Below are 24,268 nucleotides of genomic sequence, written 5' to 3'. Positions count from 1 at the left end.
GCAGAAACTTGGTGAAAAAATTTGGAAAACAACCTGTTTTATTTCTAATGGGAAAATTGTGTTTCAAGAAATTGGTGTTGCTCTTGAAGTCTGTGATTATGTTGGTGATCTGTCTAATGATCAGGGCTGATGTCTATCAGCTTCTCATTTTGAGGGAAATGAATATATATGTGTATATATATATGAATATATTAATTTTGCTATGAATGCAAAATGGAAAAAAAATTGCTATCAGACCACTTCATGTGTTTTTTATTATGTATTTTTAAGTCAGCTGTGCCTTATGTAGCATAGTAGAAATTTTTCAGAATGCAAGAGGAAGTTATTAGTAGGTGAGTTTCTCAGTATTTTTTTTTATGCACAAAAAAAGGGAGGAATTTCTGAGCTGTTTCTTTCCATTTTGAACACAGCTATAATTGTGATAGAGCAAGTAACTGTCATGACCAAAGGGTTTGGTTTTCATGCTTAATCTGCCTTTGGTGGAAGTCTTTTGACCTATGATAAACTCATCCTGGTACTTAATCTGAAGAAGGTTCTTTTGGACATTAATAAAAGGCTTATATGGTTTTCCTTTACATTTAAGGAATGCTTTAGACCCAACCTTTTTTCCTGTGGGCCCCAAGGGGAATTGTAGAGCTTGTCTCGATTCTTTGAAACCGTGTAAGGGAGTTTTGGATTGTCCTTACAACATAGAAAAATGAATTTGAACTTCACAGATGGGTTAATAAGGAGGAAAAAATGGAGAAAAGTGTTCAGTAGTACAACCGAAGCTTAAATTCTCATACAGAAATCTGACCTGTTCTTTTTGAACATCTGGCCTGTTTAAGCACTCTATACAACTCACAGCAATAAAATCTTGTTTTACAGGGAAATGTAAATGTTGTCCCAAACACTGTATTTGAACAGAAAATAACCATACCAAAGTTTTGCAAATTAATGTTCATATAGTTTTCAAACTGTTAGGTGCCTCAAACAGTCCATAAACTGCACACAAGCTGGGGGATACCTCCTTTGGGGGTTTCGGTTGGGCACAAGTTGGAAGGCAGTGTTGTAGCACAAGCTCAGGGTGAGCACAGCTTCCTGGTGTATGCTTCCTGAGGAGGGGTAAACATGGCTGAATTTCCCATGGAGGATTCCTCTGTGTTACTTTATGCCTGTATATACTTCTGTATGCCTGCATCAGAAATGTTATGTGGGTTTCCCTTAGTCATGCAAGAGAAGCTGTGGGGAAGTCACTTCATTAAAATGTTAAATGTTGGAGGGAGATAGAGGAACTGTTTTGAGTGCTTATTTCTCTCTGGTAATTAGGGGAGGCAGATTGATCTTCATACACAATCACCTAACTTCTTTCTTACTGTAGAAACAATCTGACTTAACATAGTTTTTCTGTATGCATTAGATATAATACAAAACAATTGGAATGAGGAAGCTTCTAGTTGGGTAGTAAGAAAAACATAGTAACAAGGGTAATGAAGAAGTAGGAATAAATTGCCAAGGAATGTTTCTGAACATTAACCACTGAGAAAAAAAATTGTCTGTTTTCTGTGGAAACTGCTAGCCAACGCTTTTAGTGATCATCATCAGTATATAGGTGAACCGTCAGGCTGGAGCAAAGATGTGTCCCAGTTAATGAATGGAACAAATTGTATGCAGGAATGGGAGGAACAGTTCCTAGTGGCACATGAAGATCTGGAGAGGATTATTTATTGCAGTATGCTTAGTAAGTCTAGGCCAGGTATAAAGCATTAAGCTCTTTGGTGTTTGCTATATATTAAAATAGTAAATGAACAAATAAATTCTGGAATGAAGACTACAACTGAGCATAGTTGCTTTTTGTATATGTAGTTACCATTATAATCTTATTACAGGCTTAAGCCATGGCTAAAATTTGGAACATAAGGCTTCAGATCAGTTTTGCTGGCTTCTTTTCATCACACTGAATATAAACTTAAAACAAGTGATTAATGTGTAGCTGTGGAAAGCTAAGCAAAAAAGATCAGCAGGTGAAGTGCTAGAGCAACTGGGGAAAAATCACAGTGTAGTGTGCTTGTCATCATTTCGTGTGATGTATTTCAGTATGAACAATTCAAAAGTCATGTACTTTGTATTTTGGCTGGAATTATCTTACCGAAAACCTTAAGGAGAAATACAGCATAAATGTAGGCACTGCACTGGATCAAGAACACTCTTTATTAAAAAAAAACCACCTTTAGTCCAACCCTCTTCCTCCCAAAAAGCAGTTTCTTATGTGTTTCATTATGAGTTTTGTTGTCATGAGGCAGCAATGCTAATGTTTGCTTTTTTTATGTGAATTACATTAATACAGACTTACTCTCTCCTCTTGTCATCACCTTAGGAGTTGTAACATTCAAAAACCAGACTTTTTATCAGTTCCACTTGTCTGAATGGTGCTAGAGTATCAAAAGTAGACTCTAAAATCATTATGCCAGTGTAGTCAGCATGAGTTTCATCTAAATGTCTGAAATTTATTAAAGGAAAGTTGACAATAATTGAAAGCTGGGCTCAAGCAGGAATGTAATCACTTTTGGGATAGAAAACAATTCTTGTTGCAGTGGTTTGATTTGCAGCAGAGATCTACAGGATGCACACAAAACCTGGCTGCATGAAGAGGATGGGCAAGCAGAAGTTCAGAGTTAGAGGGGAAGTCATTATGTGGTTGTAGCAGCTTATTAGATGCTTTCCCCTCATTTTTAGGAATGACTTTCCTTACGATAGCATGTATTAGTGTCAAGGCAGGTATACTGTGTGGGAATGTCATGGAAGCTAATATGGTATGAAGGATGAAGTCATCTCTTGAACAGCTGAGCAGTGTCATTTACATTTCACAAAGTGAGTGAATGCAGAAAAATAGTGGAGGATAGCATTTGTTACAGCAAGGAACTTGTACAATGAGTTAGTTATTTCTAGTAGATAGAGAAGGAAGTTGGTAATTCTAGAGAAATTAGTACATAATTCCTTTTACTGGTCACTCCCCTCACCAATCTATTTTCTCCCTCATTGAGTTTGATGGGTGAACTTGTGCTGTGGCTTCTCTATGGCCACATAGGGATGAAAATTATGAACAACTTTCATTGCAATAATAAGTTGAGACAGGAATTAACTGCAGTAACTTCTACCAGATGCAGTGTAAGTTGTAAAGCTCAGAACTTGCATGGCTGACAGAAGATACACCTGGATGCACATTGTGGAAAAAGATATACAGATAAGCAAATGAGGCTGATCTTGATGTAGAGGAAAGCAATTAGAAGGAATTGTAGTCTGCTCAGAAGCTGGAGATGCATTTCTGAAAGCAAATAATGTATTTTGACCAGAGTGAGACAAGGAGAATGATTTTCAGAGTTAGCAGTAGGACGTGGGATGTGAGAGAGAAGTAATGGGAAAGATGGAAAACACGTATAGATTATTGTTGCCCATCTTAAGTTTATTAAAATGATGCAACACCAAGGCAGTGTTGGGAGAATCTCCTTAATACATTGCCTGAGTTTGAGAGGTGGAAGTAACATGTTCCTTATTCTGCTGAAGACACAAAGTTTTGATTAGGTCCTCACTGTACAAGTTTTCTAGCAAATGGTTACAGATAAAAACTTAAATAATGAGATTTTTCTTCTGTATATAACTCAGTTTTATTGGAATGTGTGAACTTGCATAGTTTACAACTTTTATAAGGTTTATATTTTTTCTGCTGGCATTAACTGCTCATGTAACTTGATGGAACAGCAGACTGATTAAAGAGAAAAAAACCCTTACTGTGAACAAGACTGGAACATTTTGATGCCTTTACTTTCAAGAGTTACCTTGATGTTAAATATCCATCAAATACCTATGCAGTCACTGTGGATTCCATTTTGAGTATTCCTTTAGTTCAGATTGAAAGTAGGGTAGAATTGTCAGTGTTCATCTTTAATTATAAAAACCAAATTTTTCCCCTCCTATATTTATGATTGGGAAATCTCTAACTTTTATAATACATTTACAAGTGAGTTGAGGTAATTTTTAAAAATATATATCTATTAAAATTGTATATATTCTGAGAATTCCTCTAGTCCTCATAGACCATTAGAAACATGTCAATCCTGTGTCCTTTTTAACATAGGTAACTTGTCTTTGGAACCATAATCAAAGTCACCCTTTGTAGCTTGAGTAGTGGGGAGAAATAACATTGAGCTCTTATGCTGAGACAGGATCAGAGAATGCATTGAATAAGGAGCATTTGAAATCTGTTACTGTTAAAAGATGGTGGGTTTGGAGAGCTTGCTTAAAATAGGGAAATCAAAACAGTTTATATAGGCTCCCTTAGATATAAAGGTGTCTTGGAAAGATAGATAAATGTTAGGGTCCCAATGTTGTTCTGCAGGTGTTTTTTTAGGGTTTTGGTTTTTTTTTTTAGGGTTTTGGTTTTTTCCTCTGCATATGCCAATTTGGATCAGCATCTGTTCAAAGTTGTGTGCGTTGTTTTTTTTTTTTTTTTAATTTTTTAAAAATTTTTTTTATTTTTTTTTTTTGGGGTCCTTTTAGATTAGTAATTTGTATAAAAGTAAGAATTCTTGTTGCCACTGTCTGTTACCCATGTGTCTGACCAAAGCAATATTTCAAAATTTCAAAAAAAATTTTTTTTTTTGCTTTTAAAAAGCAAAATTTCTCACTTGTACTAAATGACTATGTTGATGTGAAGCCTTCCAAAACTTCTCTTGGAACTTCAGTTTCTTTACAGTTCATGGAATCCTGCTGCAGTTTTACAGACTAATTTTGTGAGCATATCATTGCATCTTCATGTGGATTATTGGAAGAATTGTAAGAAGGTTTTAAAGTATAAGAATAGTTGTTTTTTATAGATAATACTTCAAAATGCTTTAATTAAAGAAAACTATTGATCAATTTTCTGTTCCTAGTTCTTGTTCAAACTTTAACTGAAGAGACAGACTTATTTTTCCTGTCATGATTTAATGTCTGAATTTTATGTAGCTAAGTTTGGGATTTTAAACATGAAGGATTTGTGGGCAGGGGTTTTGTTCCCCTCTGCCCCATTTTTATTCCTGTTTCCATCCTCTGTGATTCTTGTGTTTACTGTGGAGTTCCCTAATGTTTTCAATTTTCCACTGTCATGTCCTCTCTAGAATTCCTGAGTGCCGCCTTCTACCAGCTCCTCCAGCTTTTCTGTTTGGTGGTTTTCTTTTTATATGCCCTCACTGATTCCCAAGCTGGGACATTCCCCTAATTGTGAATGCTCACACTCTGATGTAATGTATGCAACCTGAAGTCAATACAGATGATGCTGATTGCCAAGTACATCTGCAGATATGAAAATTTAAGTTGTTAAACTGGGGGTTGTGTAAAAGTGTTAATTGAAGCTGCAGTGGTAGTTATGCTCAATGTCCTATTTTGTTCATTGATTTCTTAAACTTCTGCGTAAAACTTCCAAGGCTTCTTATGTCTTATGAATATAGATCTCAAAGAGAAGACATGAATATAGATCTGAAGGAGACCCATGAAACATCAGCTTCTCAACTTATCTTCCTTCCTATCCTATGTTTACAGAGCAAGAGTGGATAGTTTTATTCTGTTCGATCCAAACTGGATAAAGTTGATACATGCACGTATGTGTGCATATAACTGTATTTTTGGTTATAAAAGTGTAGCAAGGGTGGTTCTTTGTTTTAATCCAAATCTTGTATGTTATAGTCCTTTTTGTGAATTTACCCTTCATGTCCAGTATAATCTGTTTAGGTGTCTATTGCAGTGCAATACTTTCTTTTATGTTGGAATTTTCGCTTGTGTAAAGTAGTAGGTTCCAGCCTGTTTACCATTTGCTTTGTCATTAAGTGACTATACCATGGGGAATGTCTGGGTTCAAAGTCAATCTCTGAAAGGCTGAATTACCGGAAGGGAATTAACTGACTGTGTAAGCATGTCCTTAGTAGTTTAAAAGTGAAATTACTGTTAAGTCTGTTTGCTTAGCTATACAGATTAACAGAAGCTACTGTTTCTTTTATTTTATAGTGGCGTTTATTTTCAACTGGATTGGCTTTTGTTTATCCTTCTGTATAACAAATACCATAGCTGGAAGGTATGGTGCAATCTGTGGATTTGGTCTCTCCCTGATCAAATGGATTCTCATTGTACGGGTATGTTTCTTGATTCACACTGTACAGACTCTGTAGAACAAACCCATAACAATTTATTCAAGGATATAATAAGGGAATTAAAAATAAGTATTTTTTCTTTTTTTACCTGACATAGCATTTGATGTTCACATTTTCACTAAAATAAATGCAGAATGACTCATTCCTTGCACAGGTATTTAAGAATCTACAGAAAAAGTGGAGCAAGTACCTAAAATATCACTGGTATTACAGTGTCCTGTATAAAAGATTTATAAATGTCTTGGTCTGTTGGGAAGGAAATATAAGAAAGCATTTCTTCCTTGTATTTGATTCTTTTATTCCTTTTAAGATACATATGGGATCAAATCCAACTTGAATATTAAGTTAGTCACATTTTTACCATCTTAAATGCTTGATTCTTGATGTCTTCACTGCAAAACTAGATACTTTTCCAAAAGCTGTATTAGCCAAATGCAAGTTACTTAGCTAAGTGTGGATGCTAGATGAAATGTAATGCTGCTTTCTGAACTTGAATTCTATATATCTGTGAGACACAACATTTAAAATCTCATCCCTTTTTATGAAGAAAAAGATCTTGGATAACCTAGATAACTTCTATGTTCTTCCATCCATGACTTTTTAAAATTTTTTTTTTCCCCTGTTTGTGTGTGTGTGTGTTAGTGACTTGATTTGATTTTAGCATGATAGTAAAAAAGTTGCAGAAAGGTTGCATGGTCCTTCCTGGACATGTACTGCATCCTTCTTAGAGCTTTTTTTAATGTGCTTTTTGCTCATTCAGAGCAGGGGAATGCTGCTGGACCAGATGTGATTCTGGTGTATTTGTTGGAATTCAGGGGCTGAGATGGAATTTATCTTAATGGAGAGAAGAGACATAAATTTTTCAACTATGCATTCATTGGGGATATTTTCAGCTTCCCTTAAGGCATGCTAAACAGAGGGCAGAACTTGCTCATTATGTCAGCTTTATTATTCCTCTCTGCTGGAAAATGTGCTCAAAACAAACATAAAAATTAATATGTAATAAACTTCCTTGTGGAATTACTGTGTTCTAGACTATAATTAAATTATTGTATGCAATCCACTACTAATTCAAAAATATTAGAGCTGGCTGATTCCAAGACCTCAGGGGTGGGGTTTTTTCATAGTGAAGATCATCTTGTTGCTCTGTTGTCTCTCTTCCTAGAGACAAGAGCAGAAAGCCCATGAGGTGTGTGTTGAAAGCCAGTTTAATGGTGACACACAAGCAGGCCTATGTGCACCAAATTGTTCTGTTGCTTTCTTTCAAGCTCTTCCGAAGGTCTGTGTCACCCTTTTTCACTCAGGTTCAGTAGTACAAAACTTTTTAGTGTCTAAACAGCCTGAATTCACATATGCTTGATCTGTATCAGTTTTTACTGGGGAAAAGGAAGAGCAGGGGGAGCAAAAGCACAGTTTTACTATTGGGGAAATTCTGCACCCATGGCTGTTTCGGCCTGAGGAGAGTAAGGCACGTGGGGAAGTATTTGATTACTGGTTTTAGTAAATCTTCTTTCCAGTTAAATGAAATTGTATTTTTTCAAAAAGTGTATTGATGTGTGTGTATATATATATACACACATAGATGATGTTGAATTGAAAATACTGACTAACAAGTGAGATGGGATCATTGTCAATGTGTTGTCAATATCCTAGGAATAGAGTATTAATATAGGAATAATGTAAATAGCAATTCTTTAGTTCAACTTAGCAATTCTGTTCTATTTTTTTCTTTGATGATAGAAATGAAGAGTATATAAGATTAAACCCTCCAAGAATTCACATGATTTGGCTTTATTCTGGAAAAAACGTGTGGATTAATTGAAGAAAAGAGCCAGCTATACCTAGAGTTCTTTAAATGTATTGGATTTTTATCTCGTTGCATATGTGACCCAGTATCTTTTGTTTGGTTGATTTTGGTGGTGTTTTTATTTATTTTTTTTTTTTTTTTTTGGTTGTTGCTGATGTTTTGTTGGTTTTGTGGGCATTCTTTTGTTCATGCAGGGTTTTTTATTTCTCCCCCACTACTTCTTGGTTGATATACTGAAATGTCCTAGAAAGGGCAAATGGGAAGTACTATCAGGATGCAGTAAACATAATGAATGATAGCAGGGTGGAAGTGTATGGAAAGTGTGCAGAGCTGCTAAGTAGGTTATTTTATTCCTTCTGGAAACTCTTCACACATGTCCCCATTCTACTTTTTGTGTGGGTTTTAGAGACATTTGATTAGCCTTTTTATCAGTGAAGCATGAAGTCTGGAGTCTGGTAAAGGCACAGATACCTGTCTCCAGTACGATCACACCCTGCCCTCCAGCTGCCTCCCACATCACAGGGAGGACAAAACTGCCTGCCATGGTCACTCGAAGGAACAGTTGAAATGGCACTTCAAGGTTCATTTGGTTGCGTTCAGCTCGCTGCTGGGAACTGAATGCTGGTTTGAAAATGAAAAGACTTTAATGAGTTGGGGGTCTTTATGGGGCTGGTATTCGTGGCAACGATTAACAGTAGGGGGTATACAGAGGGTCAAAAGCTCTTCTTTTGTGGGGTCAGCAGAACATCCCTGTCTGATAAGATTAAACTAATGTGGCTTTTCGTGTTAATATCTAAAGCAGCAGGCTGCTGTAATGTGTTTGGCATGGCAGGCATGGGGGGAAAAAAGGAAAATTGACAAGCGGTGATTCATTATAATAAAAAACATTGGATTACTGGCAATAATACAAGTGCCTTTTTAATATATATATTTTTATGTAGGTACACACACACATTTTTTAGATATTTTAAATGACTTTGCCACAAACCAACTGATACTAGAAGTGTTTTGTGTATTAAACTGCTGCACAAATACTAGTTTTGCATTTTAGTAGGATACATTACTTTTATTTAAATTTGCATTTTTCCTCTGTGCTTTCTCTATTTGCATTAAATATGCCTTAGTTATCTATCTTACTGCAGCTAAGCCTCATGTATGAATTTCAGTTTTCAGATTATTTTACTGGATATTTCAATGGGCAGTACTGGCTTTGGTGGATATTTCTCGTACTTGGTAAGTGGCAGGTGAATTAATTTCTGTTTTGATGTGGAAGTACTCAGAGATGAATCATGTCATTGTAAGTAAGAGTTTTGTCACATGTTTAGCTGCTGATAGTTTTGTGCGTTGTTTTGATTTCTGTAGTATTCATGAGGTTATTGGTTACCATAGTAGTGTTATTGTGTAAACTATGAACTATTCAAATACACTTCAGCTCAAAAAATTTTCTTCTGCATAAGTGATTATGTGTAAAACGGAGACTTGTAATTTTAAGAAATAGGACTGAACCCAGGAAGGTGGAGTCTGCTGTCTTGTGCACAGGTCACAAAACGTCCTTTTTGAGTCCTTTGAAATGCAAACTGCATCAGCAGTTGCTCAGTAGGATGAGAGAATGGCTTCATGCTTGCTGATCACAGTGGTCCCATGATGTCAGCTTTCTCTTAAGAGCTCTGCCTGCCCATGTTCAAAGTCTTATGCACATCAAATTCTGCTCTTCTGTTTGTTTGTAATGAAGGTATACCAAACCCCAACCACTATACTTTTTTTCCAACTGTGGATTTTGTAATTTGAATATGGAATCTGGAATGATTTTCTTTTACAGAAGTGAATGCTGCTATGCATTTTAATTTCTGTTTCCAGCTCTGGAAGCATGCTAAACTGTTGCTGGTTCAGTAGGTGGCACTCTTCCCTTTGAGTCAATTGATGCAAGTGGCTGACAGCAAATGATAGAATGAAGTGTTGAGTAAATTAAGAAAAAACACCCATTCTGAGATCTTGACTGTTTGTGACTTGCTATTTATCTTGCAAGAAATGCCAAAAGTCTTAAACAACATTACCTAAAACTTTCTCTATCTGCCTTTTAGTGTTCAAGGGCATTCATCAGACTTTCTAATGCTCACCTTGCTCTGCTGTGGTGCACTTGGTTGCTTGAAATATGTAGAAACTGCAAATGTTTAACACATCACAGCATTGGTCCCTTGAATGTTTTTGTATTGTTTGAGGTTACTATATTGAAGTAGGTGAAATGACTCTCTGTAGGCACAGACAGACATTGAAGTGAAATGACTTTGCAGGCACAAACATCTCCAGATAAGTCTTTAATTAAAACCAAGCCCTGTGGTGCCTGAGACTGAGGTTTTACACCTTTTTTCACTAGGATGAAATTAGTGTTCTTCCCCTAGCACTCCCCCCGCCCCCGCATGTCTATGGAAAAAGCTGTAGTTTTTATTTTTACTAGTCTTTTGCACATGTTCAGGAAGTAGCTCACTTTAATTTGGGATAACCTTATTTTTGGTCTGATGTGTCTGAGGATTTTTTATTTTTTCTTTAAATCACAAAGTTTATAATATGCCTTGGAATAAAAGTCACTCTGAGGCATACAGTGTGCATCCGACAGTCAGCATTCCCTTATGTATGTTTTGCATGAAATATACCAACAATGTTTTTAAGCTGATGAAGTGGCTGTATGGGATTGCTAGGATGCCACAGGAGGATTCAACCCAAAAAAGCTATTATCAGGACACGGAGGAGTATTATCATGTCATAGGAACACTGCCAACCAGATCTGTATTTTGTTGTTTTCAATAACCTTCCCTTAGAGCACACAAAGTAGTATGTCCAGCATCCCTCCAGAAATGAATGAGTTGGAGCCTTTCTTTTGCACAGTGCTTTGACACCCTTGAGCCCACTTACTGCTATCTTCTCTCTTCTGGTGTTCACTGATCTGTTTTTGCTCGCTCTCCTTCTTTCAGCATCTGGAAAGATCTGCTTCTGCGTCGCGGAAAAGCAAAGTGGTCTAATTCCAAAGAGCTGTCATGTACAGTGAAAAAATTGGAGAGAGACAATTCTAAATTTGAAATTTAAATGCTAGCCAATTTTTCTTATTGAGGAAGACAATGGCGAGTGGGGTGGTTTTTTTTCTTCCCTTAACAGAGAAATTTAAAATATGGGTTGAGCTTGGACTGGTTTTCCAACATGTATAATGCAGAAGGTATGCTATCAAGCACCTAAAGAGCTGCCTACCCCCATTTTGCTGTTTCAGCTGCTTTTCAGTTGAAAGGGGGACTTCCTCTGGTAGCCTCTCAGAAGCAGGTTTTGTAGTAGACTTGTGGTCAAGAACTTACTGCTTTTCTTCTCTGTGCAAAATTCACCTTGATCACAGAGGTGTGTCCAGCTTAGTTGAAGTTCCGCTGGTTAGCAGAGCATTCTCCGTTGTCTTCTCTTTTTTTTTTTTCTTGCTTGCATGCATGTCCTGATGAAACTTTGGTTTAAAAAAGCAAAAGTAAAGTTAAAAAAAACCACAAAAATCATTTAGAGAAGAAATGATCACTGGAAAAAATCAGGGGCTCATCCAGGACAGCAGGAAGAAAAAGTGCATAATGCAGGAAAGAAAGGAATTAAATCTTTTGCTGAACTTGTAAAATCTTGGTGTAGATTTTCATTTGAACCTTTGGAGTTTAAATGCACATGTGTATATGCACATAAGCATATATCTTCAAGGTACCATTATTGCTAATGTAACTTCTCTGTGACTATTGTGTACATCTTTTTTCCTCTTAGCTGAAATATTCTTTCAAATGCAGTGAAATGTAAATATTTTTAAAGGATTTTGAAATGTGGAGTTGACAAAAACTGTAATATTGACATATGTTGAGTAATTTTCTTTGGCAATTGTTCTTCCTCCTCTTGGACAGGTGTTTTTTCATAGATGGTTAAATCCCAAGTCATAATCTTCTACAATTCATTATTGGCTTCTTGCTAGAGCAATCCTTACTATGTCTTTTTTTTTTTTTCCTCTTTTGACTTGCAGTACATTTACTGTATACATTGCTAAATGTACATTTTGTGAACCAGGTAGTCTTCTAACACATTAGTAATTTATTTTGAGAATTCTGCTTGAAAAGAATTTGCAAATCAGACCATTTTCAGGTTTTTTTTCTTCTTTATAAGTATTTTCATGCAGTCGTTTTAGCAGATGATACTTGAACTGAAAATTCTGAAAACTAAACATTTCTGAAAAGGCTTCCATAAAATTGAATCTTTGTATCACAAGATAAAAGTTGACTTGCTTGGTGAATTTGTGAATGATAAATAAAGTCTTCAATTTACTTCTTAGGCTAATTAAAAATTTTTGTTAGTAAGAATAATGTAGGATAGTATGGATATATGTTAATATACTGAATTTTGTGCATTTTCTACACTTTCAGGACTCCTTCTGTTCTTTCGAGGCTTTGTTAATTATCTTAAAGTCAGAAATATGTCTGAAAGCATGGCAGCTGCTCACAGAACAAGATTTTTTTTCTTGTACTGAAGGTAAGCAATTTTCAGTGATGAGGTTATCTTTCCCAGGAAAAATGGAGAAGAATGAAATATTAAAAATAAATAATCAAACTTCTGTCATGAAGTAGAAGTTGCATGGTTTTTGAACATCTGTCATGAATATTGCATATATATTCTTCGTGGGCTTGGAGATGTGTGAAGTCTCTTATTTGAAGGTAAATAATGCATCCTCATTGCCTCCAGTCTTCCCTGGAACTCATTTTCAGTAACAAAAATGAAGAGGAACATGTTGTTTTTCCCCAAGAAAGTATCTGCTGCTGTCAGGATACTGTCCTTTGTGTTGGAAAACTCGCTTTAGTAGTCAACCTGTTGTCAGCAAGTTAGGAAGCACTAATCTGCCTGCATATTAAATCTGATTGACATGGGTCTGAACATGCAAACAATAGTTGAGTATTGTCTCTCTTTACATGACTGGATTAAGACAGTCATGTACAAGTATGATTATTGTGTATGCAACAATGTGCTTTATGTATCCTTCAGGTAGCTGACTAATCAATCTGGCACATATCCACTCTTTTTTTTAATGCTATTTATCCGTTAAGTGGATTTATTGGACTTCACTATGTAACTTAAACCAGGGGTCTTTATTTGCATTCAACTTTTTTTATTTGAATTACATGACAAGATAAATTTAAGCCTAGAAACAAGTATTGCAGCATTTTCATTTCTCTGCACTTTACTAAAAATGCTTAAAGACTGTATTTTGACATTTTGACATACCTGAGAAGCTATGTTTGCTGCAAAAAAATGAAAAGTTTATTATAAATTTTCTCCAGGATCGGTCACAGGATCAATAAAACAGTGATAAACATGTAGCAACAGCTAATGATGAATGTGTGCTATACAGTATACACTTGATCATGAAAAAAATCTGTTAACATAACTGTGACATAATATTTCTTTTAAATGTGCCATTTTTTCCAAATTATGCAGTGAATTAATTAACCGAGGCCTATATTGCCTTTTAGTAACCAATCTAAATTGGCAGCTACATGGCAGCATTGCCTTTTTGCCTTTATGGCTTCTTTTCTTAGTGTTGTGGTAATCTCTTCAGAATACTGAAATTTGTTGAGGTGAGACTGAAAATATCTGTTAGCTTTCAGTACAATTCTGTTTAAAAATACTATTTTAAAAGCAGTTGTTAGGACTAAATGGTATTTGAGAACTGTAGTTTGAAGAGAACAGTGAGAGTGTAAGATAATGCACTCTGGGATTCCTTGCTCTTCTGCAGTTCTGATTCTGCATTGGGACAAAACACTGTTTAACCCAGCATTTACTGAAGTTAATGAGTTGTCCTAAGTTCAGTGGCTTTGAATTTTTTCTTTACCTGTAAGCACCACTGAGATGTATGGGTTGTGGGCTCATAAGGTCTGTGTAGTGTTTAGAGAGTTGAACACATAAATATTATGTTCTTGAAGCATCTTAAGTACTGAAACAAGAAGTTCAAATTAATTGCTATCACATTAAAATGTCCTTGTTACAGTGACTCCTGTACACTGATTATTAGTTTTAATAAATAACAAATAACACCCCTACAGTTAAAAAATATTCTCAGGTGTTCTTTTGAAATCATAACAAAATAACAGTAAATTTTTGGGGTTTTTCTCCCATCCTGACATGGGGGGTGGGGAGGCTGCTGTTCTGCTTGCAGTTCAGGTTTGCTGGTCACTTAGCAACGCTGCTTCTGGTGAGTCACGGTGATGAACTGAAGTACAACTTTTTCTTTATCTCCAGACTGCATCGAACAGACATTCCTTTCCTATGCTGGTGTGAAACTTCCAGATGATCTGTAACCCTCCAAGTTAATAAAATAGAAGACTACTAAAACCAGAAGATAAATTAGTGAAAATATGGCTCCAAAAATGAATGACAGGATGGTTATGCTCAAGTACCAGTTCTGGTCATTCCAGTAAATATTTATAATTGCTGCCTTTTGTTTTAGCACATTTGTATATGTGCTTGTTAAAAAGATAGTACTGAAGTAAGAACAAACTCTGTAAGTATAGATTAGGTACAGTCAGACTCAGTTAATCTGTGCTTGTTGTATCTGAAAGATTTGAGTGGTAACTTGTTTCACAGCTTGTATGTACCACTGACTTGGTGATCTGAACTTATGAGTACAATGAAATGCATTAAATGATTCAGATTAACCGGTTCAGGCAGGTTTTTTTTTTATATAATTTAGATTCATCTAATGATTGTAGAGAACATTTTTAAGTTTACTAAACCCCAGAGTTCCTTGTCACAAACATATATTCACCAATATTTTATTAAATTCAAACCAATGTACTGGTTTGTGCTAAAACTGATACACTTTGAGTCCCCTGTAAATAACTCTGCATAAATGACTGTTTTAATTGCTTCCTAGGAAATATGTCAAAATATATTTTGTAACAGCATATTCTCTAAATTTTGTTTAATCTTAGAGCTATATACATATTTTTTGTTAATTGGCTATTAAAGGTTGAGTTAGTAGTAGATGTAATTTTGGAGGTTTGCATTCTTGAGGTCACTATAAATACAACATCCACACGGAAGGCTTCTCAATAAAAATCATTCAACCACTTTATAATGCTTGTATAGAATAAATACTTTGCCATTTCATAAGAACAAACTAGTTTAAATGCAAGGTAATTTTGGAAGTAATCTGTGAAGGAAAAAAATCTTAAAGCTCTGAAAGTAGAAAATGTGTATTTTACCTCTCCCTTTATTCATTTAAGGTATACAATTACGTTCTTATAAATATCATCTCTTTAAGGGGTACTGTCTACTGTTCATGCATGTGTGGTTTCTTTTAAAGTTTGTGAAATTTATGCTTCTTCTTTAAATAGGAGAAGACATCTCTCAGTCCTTTGTACAACTGGAATCTCAGTTGCAAAATTACATTGGCTGTTGGTTGCACCTTTGAGGAAAAAAGTACAAATAGTTTCCTCCATTTTTCTTTTTAATTAGAATTCTGCTTTTTTATTACTAACATTAAAAACAGTGAGGTTTATGTTGTGTTAAGCTAGTGCTGAATTGAGTTTTGTATCTATAATGAATGTTTAAAATATACATATGTAAACATTTTCATTTTCCTAATCTTTCAGAGATAACTGATAGTGACTAAAATTTTAGGGGCACCTCTACTTCTCAGCATTTTAAGGAAAGAAGAAAGTTAGGTATTATGTTCAATATCTTACTGATATTTCCTTCTAAACTTCTGTTTGTTTCTGTGTTCTTTTGCATTCATTGTCCAGATGAAAAAGAAGCGAATAATAAAGCATTGCTTTGTTTTGCTAATTAAGACTTAATGCTTTTTGGGTTTTTTTTGTACTTCATGTCAAAAAATGCACACTGCAGTATTTTTGTCAACATCGAATTACAGACAAATTACTTGGCAAAATAGGTACTAACTAATCCTCCTTGCTCTTTTTCATCTCATATTTTATGGCAACAAACTGTGAGAATATTTATTTTAAGGAGTTAATGCAACCATGCAAAGCAGGCGATACTGCTTCATTTTCTATGCTTACCACAGTCAACTAGTACTATTTTTGAACTATGTCAATTTTCCCATATTAAGTAGCAACTTCTGGTAGAATTACTTCTGTTTGATCCATGCATTTTATAGAAAGCTTCATGCAGATACTTTGTGTACTACCTTGGAAAAATTCTTATTTGGTCAGAAAGAATATGTAGGGTTAAAAATGTACACGTTGTCTAATCCTCTATAGTTGATGCATCACTTTGGAAGCCTGAAATCTCATCAGCAGGAGGAAGGGAACTGGGACACTATTTTCAAAGACTCTGCAATCTATTCCAGATGTGTCAAATGCTGCATATTTTCCTTGCTATTTCCTGTGAGCTTGGTTTGGAGCAGCTGGCTCTGTGGTTTAGAGACACCTGGCCAGCTTTGCTTTGTGTCTTGGGGGTGCAGGGGGAGAAGCTCCAGTATCACAGTGAAGTAAACAGATTTTGTATGAATGCAAACAAGGCTTTGAAGCTTGGGGCAAAAACAGCTGAAGAGGGGAGGTGGGGAGAGAAAATTTTGGTTTATTTGAGCAGATGGCATTATCATAATTTTTCCAGTTTTGTCATCTACTTCTATTGATGTGGACACCACAAGAAGATTGACATCTTGAATGTGATTCAGGTAGCCTGTGGGACTTATTAACACATTTCAGAAATGATCTGTCACTCACACTTTCAGTCCTCTTTCAGAGCAGAGGTTGTCTCCAAGCTTCTGCTTTGCTGTCTCACCTAAAGTATGGACACAGTCCTTGACTTGCAACACCTTTTCAACACCCTACTCTTTCTGTGTCCGCTTCCCTCCCTTTGAATGATGACAGCAGGTGAGGAAAAGTGGCTTTGTTCGTGTGTTATCATAACACCAGAAACCTTTTAATCTCTCTTCCACTTTTTGAGAATGTTTTCCTATAATACTCTGCATTAGTCCCTCCTGTGTGGTTGCTTGCATTGTTCACTTGAGCAAAATGCATTCATTTCATGAAATGACTATAGATAGCTTCCTGGCCTTTTGGAGAGACGATGAATAACCTCTGCTATGGAAATAACATTCTCTCAGTAAGGCAAAAAAAAAAAAAAAATTTCTAATCATGCTGTAGCATGAGTAACATGTGCACAGCTACCCAGAAACAGCAGAGTCCATGGTATTGTTTCTCCAGTGTATGTTGTTCTTTTCCATCATCCAGAGATTCTTTTTTCTTTATAGTTCTGAGTATACTTTTACCATCTGTATGTTCTCTACCCTAGCATATGCTTTCCAGTTCCACATCCCTTCTCCTTTTTCTGTGCACTGGCTATGCTTCCTGCAAGGATGGGCAGAAGGCTGCTCTACTGCATGTGGGCTGCAGTTAATAAATAAAGCACCTAGCAATTCTGAAGGGTATTTTTTTATTTCTTGCAGCGATGATTTGTATCCCCATACATCCATATTTTATTTCTGATAGGTAATTGCCTTTCGCCCTCAACCCTTTTCAAATGAAATAGTCAGCTTTCTTGGATTTTTAATATGGTATATTTTCTGCTTGAGGTAAGTGGAATGCAATGAGGCTTAAAAGTATTGCAAACAGCATCCAGCTCTTGTTCCTTTTTTAATGTGTAAACAAGAATGGTGCCTATTCAAAAAAAGTTAAAAAAGTTTTGGTTCTTTCATGCTGAGGGATGGTCATAGTTATCCTCATGTTTTTACTTTTGTTCTTGTAGTCTTCACTTCTTTCTTGTGGTCAAAGAAACACTGTGTTTGTGTGTGGATCTGCTTAGTGTAATATGAGAAATTCTTCATTGGTTCTTCATTATACATGGCTGCACAGGTGCCCATCCTTAATTTTCTAGGATGGTGTAGTCCCGTGACTTTCAATTGCCCAGTTACACATGGAAGGTGGACTCCTGCTGCTATAAATTGTTTATGAGTTAAATAACTGTAAAGCATGCTTCACTTGGATGCATTCATTAACTGGGTCTGGTAGTTTAATATAATTGCAGTAGTGTTGCTGGTTAGTTCACTTCTACTACTGTTCTGTTCTGCCCACTTCCAGCTTTCTCCTGGAGTCTGAAGTGCTGGGTGCCGCGTCCTTCCCAAAACTGTCCCCAGATAGAGGGAGCTGCTTTGGCGCTGAGGCCAAATGCAGGCACAGGCTCACACCCCCTGGGTGGTGCAACCACTCAATCACACGTCCAAAGGTGGCGATCAGTGGAAAAGAGGCGAGAAGGGTCTTTTGTATGGGGTTCCAACAACGAGGGTTTATTCCACATGGGGAGCGTCTAGGAGCAAAAGACAAAATGGAGGATGAGGGTGCAGGTTTCTATATGGGGGCTGGTGGAGGTGGGGAAACATCAGAACTGATGGTTTGAGGGCAAGAAGGCAGAGTGGTGGTGGAACAAAGGTGCAACAACCAATGGGGAAGTAGGAGGGGTGGGCAGGAGAACAGAAAGCACTGGGAGAACCAGGAGAGGGGAACTTCCTAGATGGGGGCCAAACAAGGTATAAAGGGGTGGGGACCAAGGGGCCAATCCAGAATACAGAAACAGCATATATCAACATAATGAAACAATGCATTGTGGGAAAGCTCCTTGTGCTCACCACAACCTTGGGGGGTGGTTCAGGACTTAGGGGCTGTCCCACCAGCAGACCTCTTTTGTTCCTGGGCCAACTGGCCCACTGGTCCTGACCAGTGCGGTCTCACACACTGCAACAGGCCACCAAGATGGTGAGAGGGATGGAGCACCTCATCCTGTGAAGAAAGGCTGAGAGAACTGGGATTGTTCAGCCTGGAGAAGGCTCTGGGGAGCTCTTATGGCAGCCTCCCAGTGCCTAAGGGGGGCCTACAGAAAAGATGGGGTATAAATATTTAGCAAGGTCTGTTGTGATAGGACAAGGGATAATGGTTTTAAGTTGAAAGAGGTTAGGTTTAAACTAGATCTAAGGAAATTTTTTTTTTTATGAGGGTGGTGAACCATTGGAAAGGTTGTCTGGAGAGGTGGTGAATGCATCATATATGGAAACGTTCAAGGCCGGTTGGAGGATGTTCCTTCCTATTGCAGAGTGGTTGGACTAGATGCCCTTTAAAGATTTCTTACAAACTTCATAAATGCTATCACGGCATTTTTGATACTTCTTGTTCTTTCCCTGTGGCTTTTTTAAAGATTTACTAATGGTATTTGGGCTATATAAGTACTATATATAGAATTTGATCTCTGTCTGTGGTCCCTGTCTATAAAGTGACCTACTGTATTTTATGTGTGGGCAGTATACATTTAAGTTATCAAGAGAAAAGATGGTGTGTGGGTTTTTAGGTTTTTTTTTTTTTTAATAAGTCTAGTGAAGATTGCTTTTTTTGCTTTAGAAGTTTCAGCAGACTGTTTATTACTTCTGCATCTCAGCCCTAAACTGTTAATTGTAGTGGTAATGGTGATTTTTGTATATTTATTTCATTGGATTTTTCTCATTCTTTTTTTGATGCCTGTGTTAATGCTTGTGCAAGTGTTCAGCTCAATCCCACTGCCCATCTTTTTTAGAGCTTCTAATTATAGAGCATCTGTGTTACAAAAGTGATTAAACAGTTCACATTACAAATCACGTGTGTGATTTAATCCAGATTTGGTACTTGTGAAATGCATAGAATCCAGTTCAGTATTATTTGTACTCCTAATTAGTACAGGGTTGTTCTGCACTTCAAATGATAGACCCCATACTATTAACTCTCAGCTATCCAGAGGCAGCTTATCTGCATGGTGAATCCCATGGACTGACACCTGCACTGGTCTTGTTTGGCGCCCAAGTCTGTGCTTGGATCTGTTTAGTCACAGCAACCATGCTAAGAGCTTTGGATTTAGGTTTGAGTTTGGAAAAGTTACCACAGCCACCCAATGTCCCTGATCCTGGGCTAATAAGTCCTTTGCAACTGATCTAGCTTCATCCTGAGCCATCTTTAGTTTCCTAGACTGTGACTAGTATCATCAGGACTACTGGGAATTATGGTGCAGAAATTTAGATATGGAGCCAGCTTGGGTCTGATGTGGCTGGTTGTAATCTGTAAAACAGATTTGGTGAGGCTAAAGCATTTGCCTTTGGGGTCAGGCTGAACATGAGCATCACACTCTTCAGCACATTTGAGTATCCATATTAACCAGTTCTTTTTTGTGATGATAGTGAGAAATGAGTATCAGTATGATTTAAGTTCCTTTATGAAGCCAGATTTGGGTGTATTGCTTGGTTGTCCTGAATTCCTGCTTTCAGGAGTATTTCTACATTTAACATAAATAAAAATCACCTTTCCCAAGAATCCCAGCTCCTATCTGAGTCCTATAGCTAGGTTACAGGGTTGGGCAGCTTCTTACCTGCTTTCCTTTGGACCACTAAGTTCCACACTCACTACACAACCAGTCATTCAGGTTGGAGGGAACACAGGAGGTAATCTGGTGTGAGCTCCTGTTCAAAGCAGGGCCTGTGCTGAATTCAGACTACATTGCTTAAGACTTTGTCAGATGGATCTTAAAAACCCCAGAGCACAACGATTTTCCTCACACCGTGGGTGACTTGTCCCAGTGCTTGATTATCCTTGTTTGTTGTCATCACTGACCCCACTGACATCGCTGAAGTTTTGATGAGGGATGTGCTCAGTGCCTCCTTCCACAGCACCCCGGAGCTCTGAGCTCTCTCTTGACAGGGGAATCCTGCCATGAGGAGAAATGTAAGCCAGGTCTCTGGGTTACTGAGCAGCCCTGAAAACTGCTCTGCTGTCAAGTGACAAAGGGCAGAAGGCATTTGGAGGGAAAGAGTGTGGAAACTCTAATGAATTGCTCACATTTCCAACACTGAAAAAAGATTGTGGGTCTTTTGCTATGTCCTGCCAACTTGTTTAAGCATTGTAGCACTCAGGGTACTGGATTGTTCCTGAAATTATCTCTCTCATGAGGCCTTTTCCTCAATACCTGGCAGCTGCATATTCTCCTGTGATTCCTGCTTCAGACTAGCTGTAGGTTTAAGTGTGTGAATCACTTGCCATAGGACTCACGTCATCTAATTTCATTTGCCTAAAAGTTTGCATTAATTTCCCATCTAGTCTAAGCTAGTTACCAGGGCTTACTCTGTCACCAGATCAAGAAATGCAATTTCAAATGATGCTTTTTTCCACCCGAAGCCATATGTCCAAAATGGAGTCAATGGAATCAGCATTTAAAATATTGGGACTGCAAACTGCGCCTTTCAGTACCTTTCAAAAAATGTACCTTTCAAAAAATGTGTCTAAGAAAACAATAGCTTTTGGTCTCTCTGGAGCTTGCTGAAGAGTTCTCTATTTATAGGAAAATTGCTTTTCTTTCTGTGAAATTCAGTTGTGCAATTTTCCACAGTTTCCAGTGTTCCTGCCCTTCAGGACCATCTGTCCCGTGGCTGAGGATACCACAACTTCCAGAGTTGCCAGTCCCCTGGGTGCCTCCTGGATCCTGCCTTGTATTTGGCAATAGACTTCAGTCTGTGGTGTTTCGAATGGAATGGTTTGGGCTTTGTGAAATCCTGTTTTCCTACAGACTTTGTTTCATAAGCAAATAAGGATCAGCTGTTTGCTCCCTTCTGATCCAAGAATTGTCAGGACATAATGGAGCAAGTATGCAGATGTCAAAATTTTTTGACAAAACATACCATTGAGCTGTGGGACTCCTTCCCCCAGTATTTTGGTATTTATTGTGATTAAAGTGGCTGAGTTCTTTACAAAGACCAAAGAAACCAGTTTCCATGGCCAGGCTACTTTTTGGTATGGCTTGTGGAGGCTGTATGTTTCCATGATAGAGCTGGCAAGGTGTGTTAAGAGTGCCACACAGCAAGCTGCTGGTCAAAAATTTTCATGTTCCTGGCTCATTTACTTAGTTTATGAACAGTCTTTCCAGATGTTATTTTGGGATTAATTGCTACTTGAGTAATTTTGAGATTTTGAGGGGTCACCCAAGTGCTCTGAGGCCTACAGCTCCATTTGATTCTTGAATCCTTCCCCTGTAAGAGTGAGAGCTCCCCCAGTTCTGAGTTTTACTTAGACACTTGGCACAAAGAACAACAATCCTGCTGCGGGAGTGCTGCTCAGCAGCTAGGCAACACTTTCCAGATGGGGCTTAGGGACTTGCACTGAGATGAATTAAACTGATTTTCAGAGGCAGCCTGGGACACTCAGTGCAGTGCAGCTGCAGACAGGGATCCTCAACACCCAGGCCAGTGGTGCAGAACAGCTTGCATTTGTGCAGATACAGCAGACCTGCAGCAGACTGACTGCATCCATGCTGCATATGTATATAATGCTCAATTGTCCCAGGACTTCTGAGACAGTGTTTGGAGGACTGAGACAGTAGAAGAGGAAAGAGAGTCAAAGCTGCTGCAGTCTCAGTCATACTGCCTGTTGGGAGCCTCCTCTAGAATAGTTTCATGCCTGAACTGCATCCAAGTCCAGTCAACGGGGAGAGAACTTACTCAGAGCAGTCCAAAATAGCACCAGAGAATGACCTAACAGTTCTTCAGTGCAGAAGATTTGGGCTCTGGTGCTTGCTTTCAATCCATGATTCCTTCATTGAGCAATGTGGGCATAACCTTAAAACCTATTTTCATGATACCACAAATTTACTTTGCTGCAAGCTCAATCAGGTAAAACCTGAGAAAAACCTCCATATTGTTTAAGAAGTAGTGGAGACTCTTCTCAACTCTGGAAAACTGATTCAGTTGCTCCAAAATAAGCAAGATTTTCTTGTGATTTACAAGGTTAAGCCTGAATGTTTTAATCTGTTACATGAAATGAGAAGTCATCCATAATGGGGAATGGGAGAGTCTAACACCACTTCTAAGCTCAAACTTACCCTCACTACCACTATGCAAGTTAAAATGCTGTGACTGTGTGACTTCCAGGCAGGTAGCAGAAGGAGCATGTTAATATTTAATTTCCATACTGTGTGACATAGGAGTGTCTGCCCGCTCCCACCTCCACTCCGCATCCCATCTTCTGGCAGGGCAGTTTCCGTACAAAGGAAGGAAGTTTCAGAGAGCTCTGAAAAATATCCTCAGGTCCAAACAACTATGAAAGGAAGGTGTGTTATGGAATACACTCACCCCACCCAGGCAGAGAGACCACACTTGGGGTAGTTTCACAAGCTGTAAGGCCTCAAATCCTGCCAGCGTTAGCACATAGTCTTTGCTTTGCGTTTGTAAGTGGTACCCCTGCTCTTGAAGACTGGGGGAGTTTAGAAGAGGCGCTTTTCTTTGTGGGACTGAGGCTTCGTCTGATTTTTTTTTTAATCTCAATCAATGTTTCTGGTTAAAGAACAAGCACAGAAAATGTGACTTGTTTAATATTTTAGCCATGTTTTTCCTCCTTTGGTTTTCTGTAATGAGGTACGGAAAGGATGGCAGAGCTGTTGGCACAAGCATAAAGGATAACCAGTTGCTCTTTGAGGGGCTGGATGGGTATCTGGAATGTAATGCTTCACCTGAGCTTTGTCTTCATCCTTGGTGTTTGTGCCCACCCAGAAGGCTCAATAAAAACCTGCTTTGTTGGTTTTTTTCCTTTTGCTCTTGTTCTAGTGAGAAGAGGCTTCCTGAATTCAGCTATATAAAGTTTTAATGAGTGACCTATTTGTGAGACTCCTTTCTACATTGGCAAACAGTGTGGATGGGAGGCAGCTCCTTGTGCTCTCTGGCCCACAGCTGTCCCCTCCTCCCCGTCCCCTCTCCATGGGGCCTAACTGGGCAGCGAGAGCTTGACCTGAACTCTCCAGCCGAGAAATACAGCAGCTGGACATGGTGTTTCTGCACCTTGCTGTATGGACACCAAAACAAACAGGGGCCTTGTGGTGAAACTGGTGGTGTGTGCTGTCTGCCCCGGCTGATGAGAAACTTCTCAGGTCCAATGCAAACATCTCTTGCTGAATGCTGGGGCCCACACAGTTGTTGACATAGCGATAAAATCCCGTTTGCACCATACAGCCTCCTTTCTTTCACTGCTTGTGAAAGGTGCAGTGCGTCCCAGCACCAAAAAAGCCACGGATTGGGATTTGGTGTGTTATGCTTTGCAAGGAGAGATCCCTGTGTCTGTCTGGATGGGGCATAACAAGCCCTGCTTCCTCCTTCTCTACCTGCTGCTCTCAGGTTTGGGGTTTTTCTCCAAACACAAACTCTGGATTAATTTCTCCACCAAAAAAAAAAAGACAGTTCCTTGAAATAATACCTTTTGCATGCTGATATTCTTTAGGCATAATGTATTCC

At 38.0% G+C, this 24,268-nt stretch overlaps 1 protein-coding gene across 3 annotated transcripts in view; it reads left to right on the top strand.

Annotated features, from left to right (window-relative positions):
• Window positions 1–15,813, top strand: part of NDFIP2 (Nedd4 family interacting protein 2) — a 47,216-nt gene extending 31,403 nt beyond the window's left edge. For 2 of the 3 annotated variants that reach the window (XM_042029591.1, XM_042029593.1), the window contains 4 exons: window positions 6,019–6,143; window positions 9,135–9,201; window positions 12,393–12,498; window positions 14,260–15,813. In XM_042029591.1, coding sequence (XP_041885525.1) covers window positions 6,019–6,143; window positions 9,135–9,201; window positions 12,393–12,496 — 296 coding nt within the window. In that variant the 3' untranslated portion in view covers window positions 12,497–12,498; window positions 14,260–15,813. The remainder of the gene's footprint in view (window positions 1–6,018; window positions 6,144–9,134; window positions 9,202–12,392; window positions 12,499–14,259) is intronic. The other variant, XM_042029592.1, reaches the window with a different exon arrangement.
• Window positions 15,814–24,268: the final 8,455 nt, after the last annotated feature.

This window comes from Corvus kubaryi, unplaced genomic scaffold, assembly GCF_017639235.1.
Source record: "Corvus kubaryi isolate FWS band 111438036 unplaced genomic scaffold, C.kubaryi_AGA036_p1.0 37328, whole genome shotgun sequence".
Taxonomy (NCBI): domain Eukaryota; kingdom Metazoa; phylum Chordata; class Aves; order Passeriformes; family Corvidae; genus Corvus; species Corvus kubaryi.
This window is presented reverse-complemented; position numbering and strand designations above follow the sequence as displayed.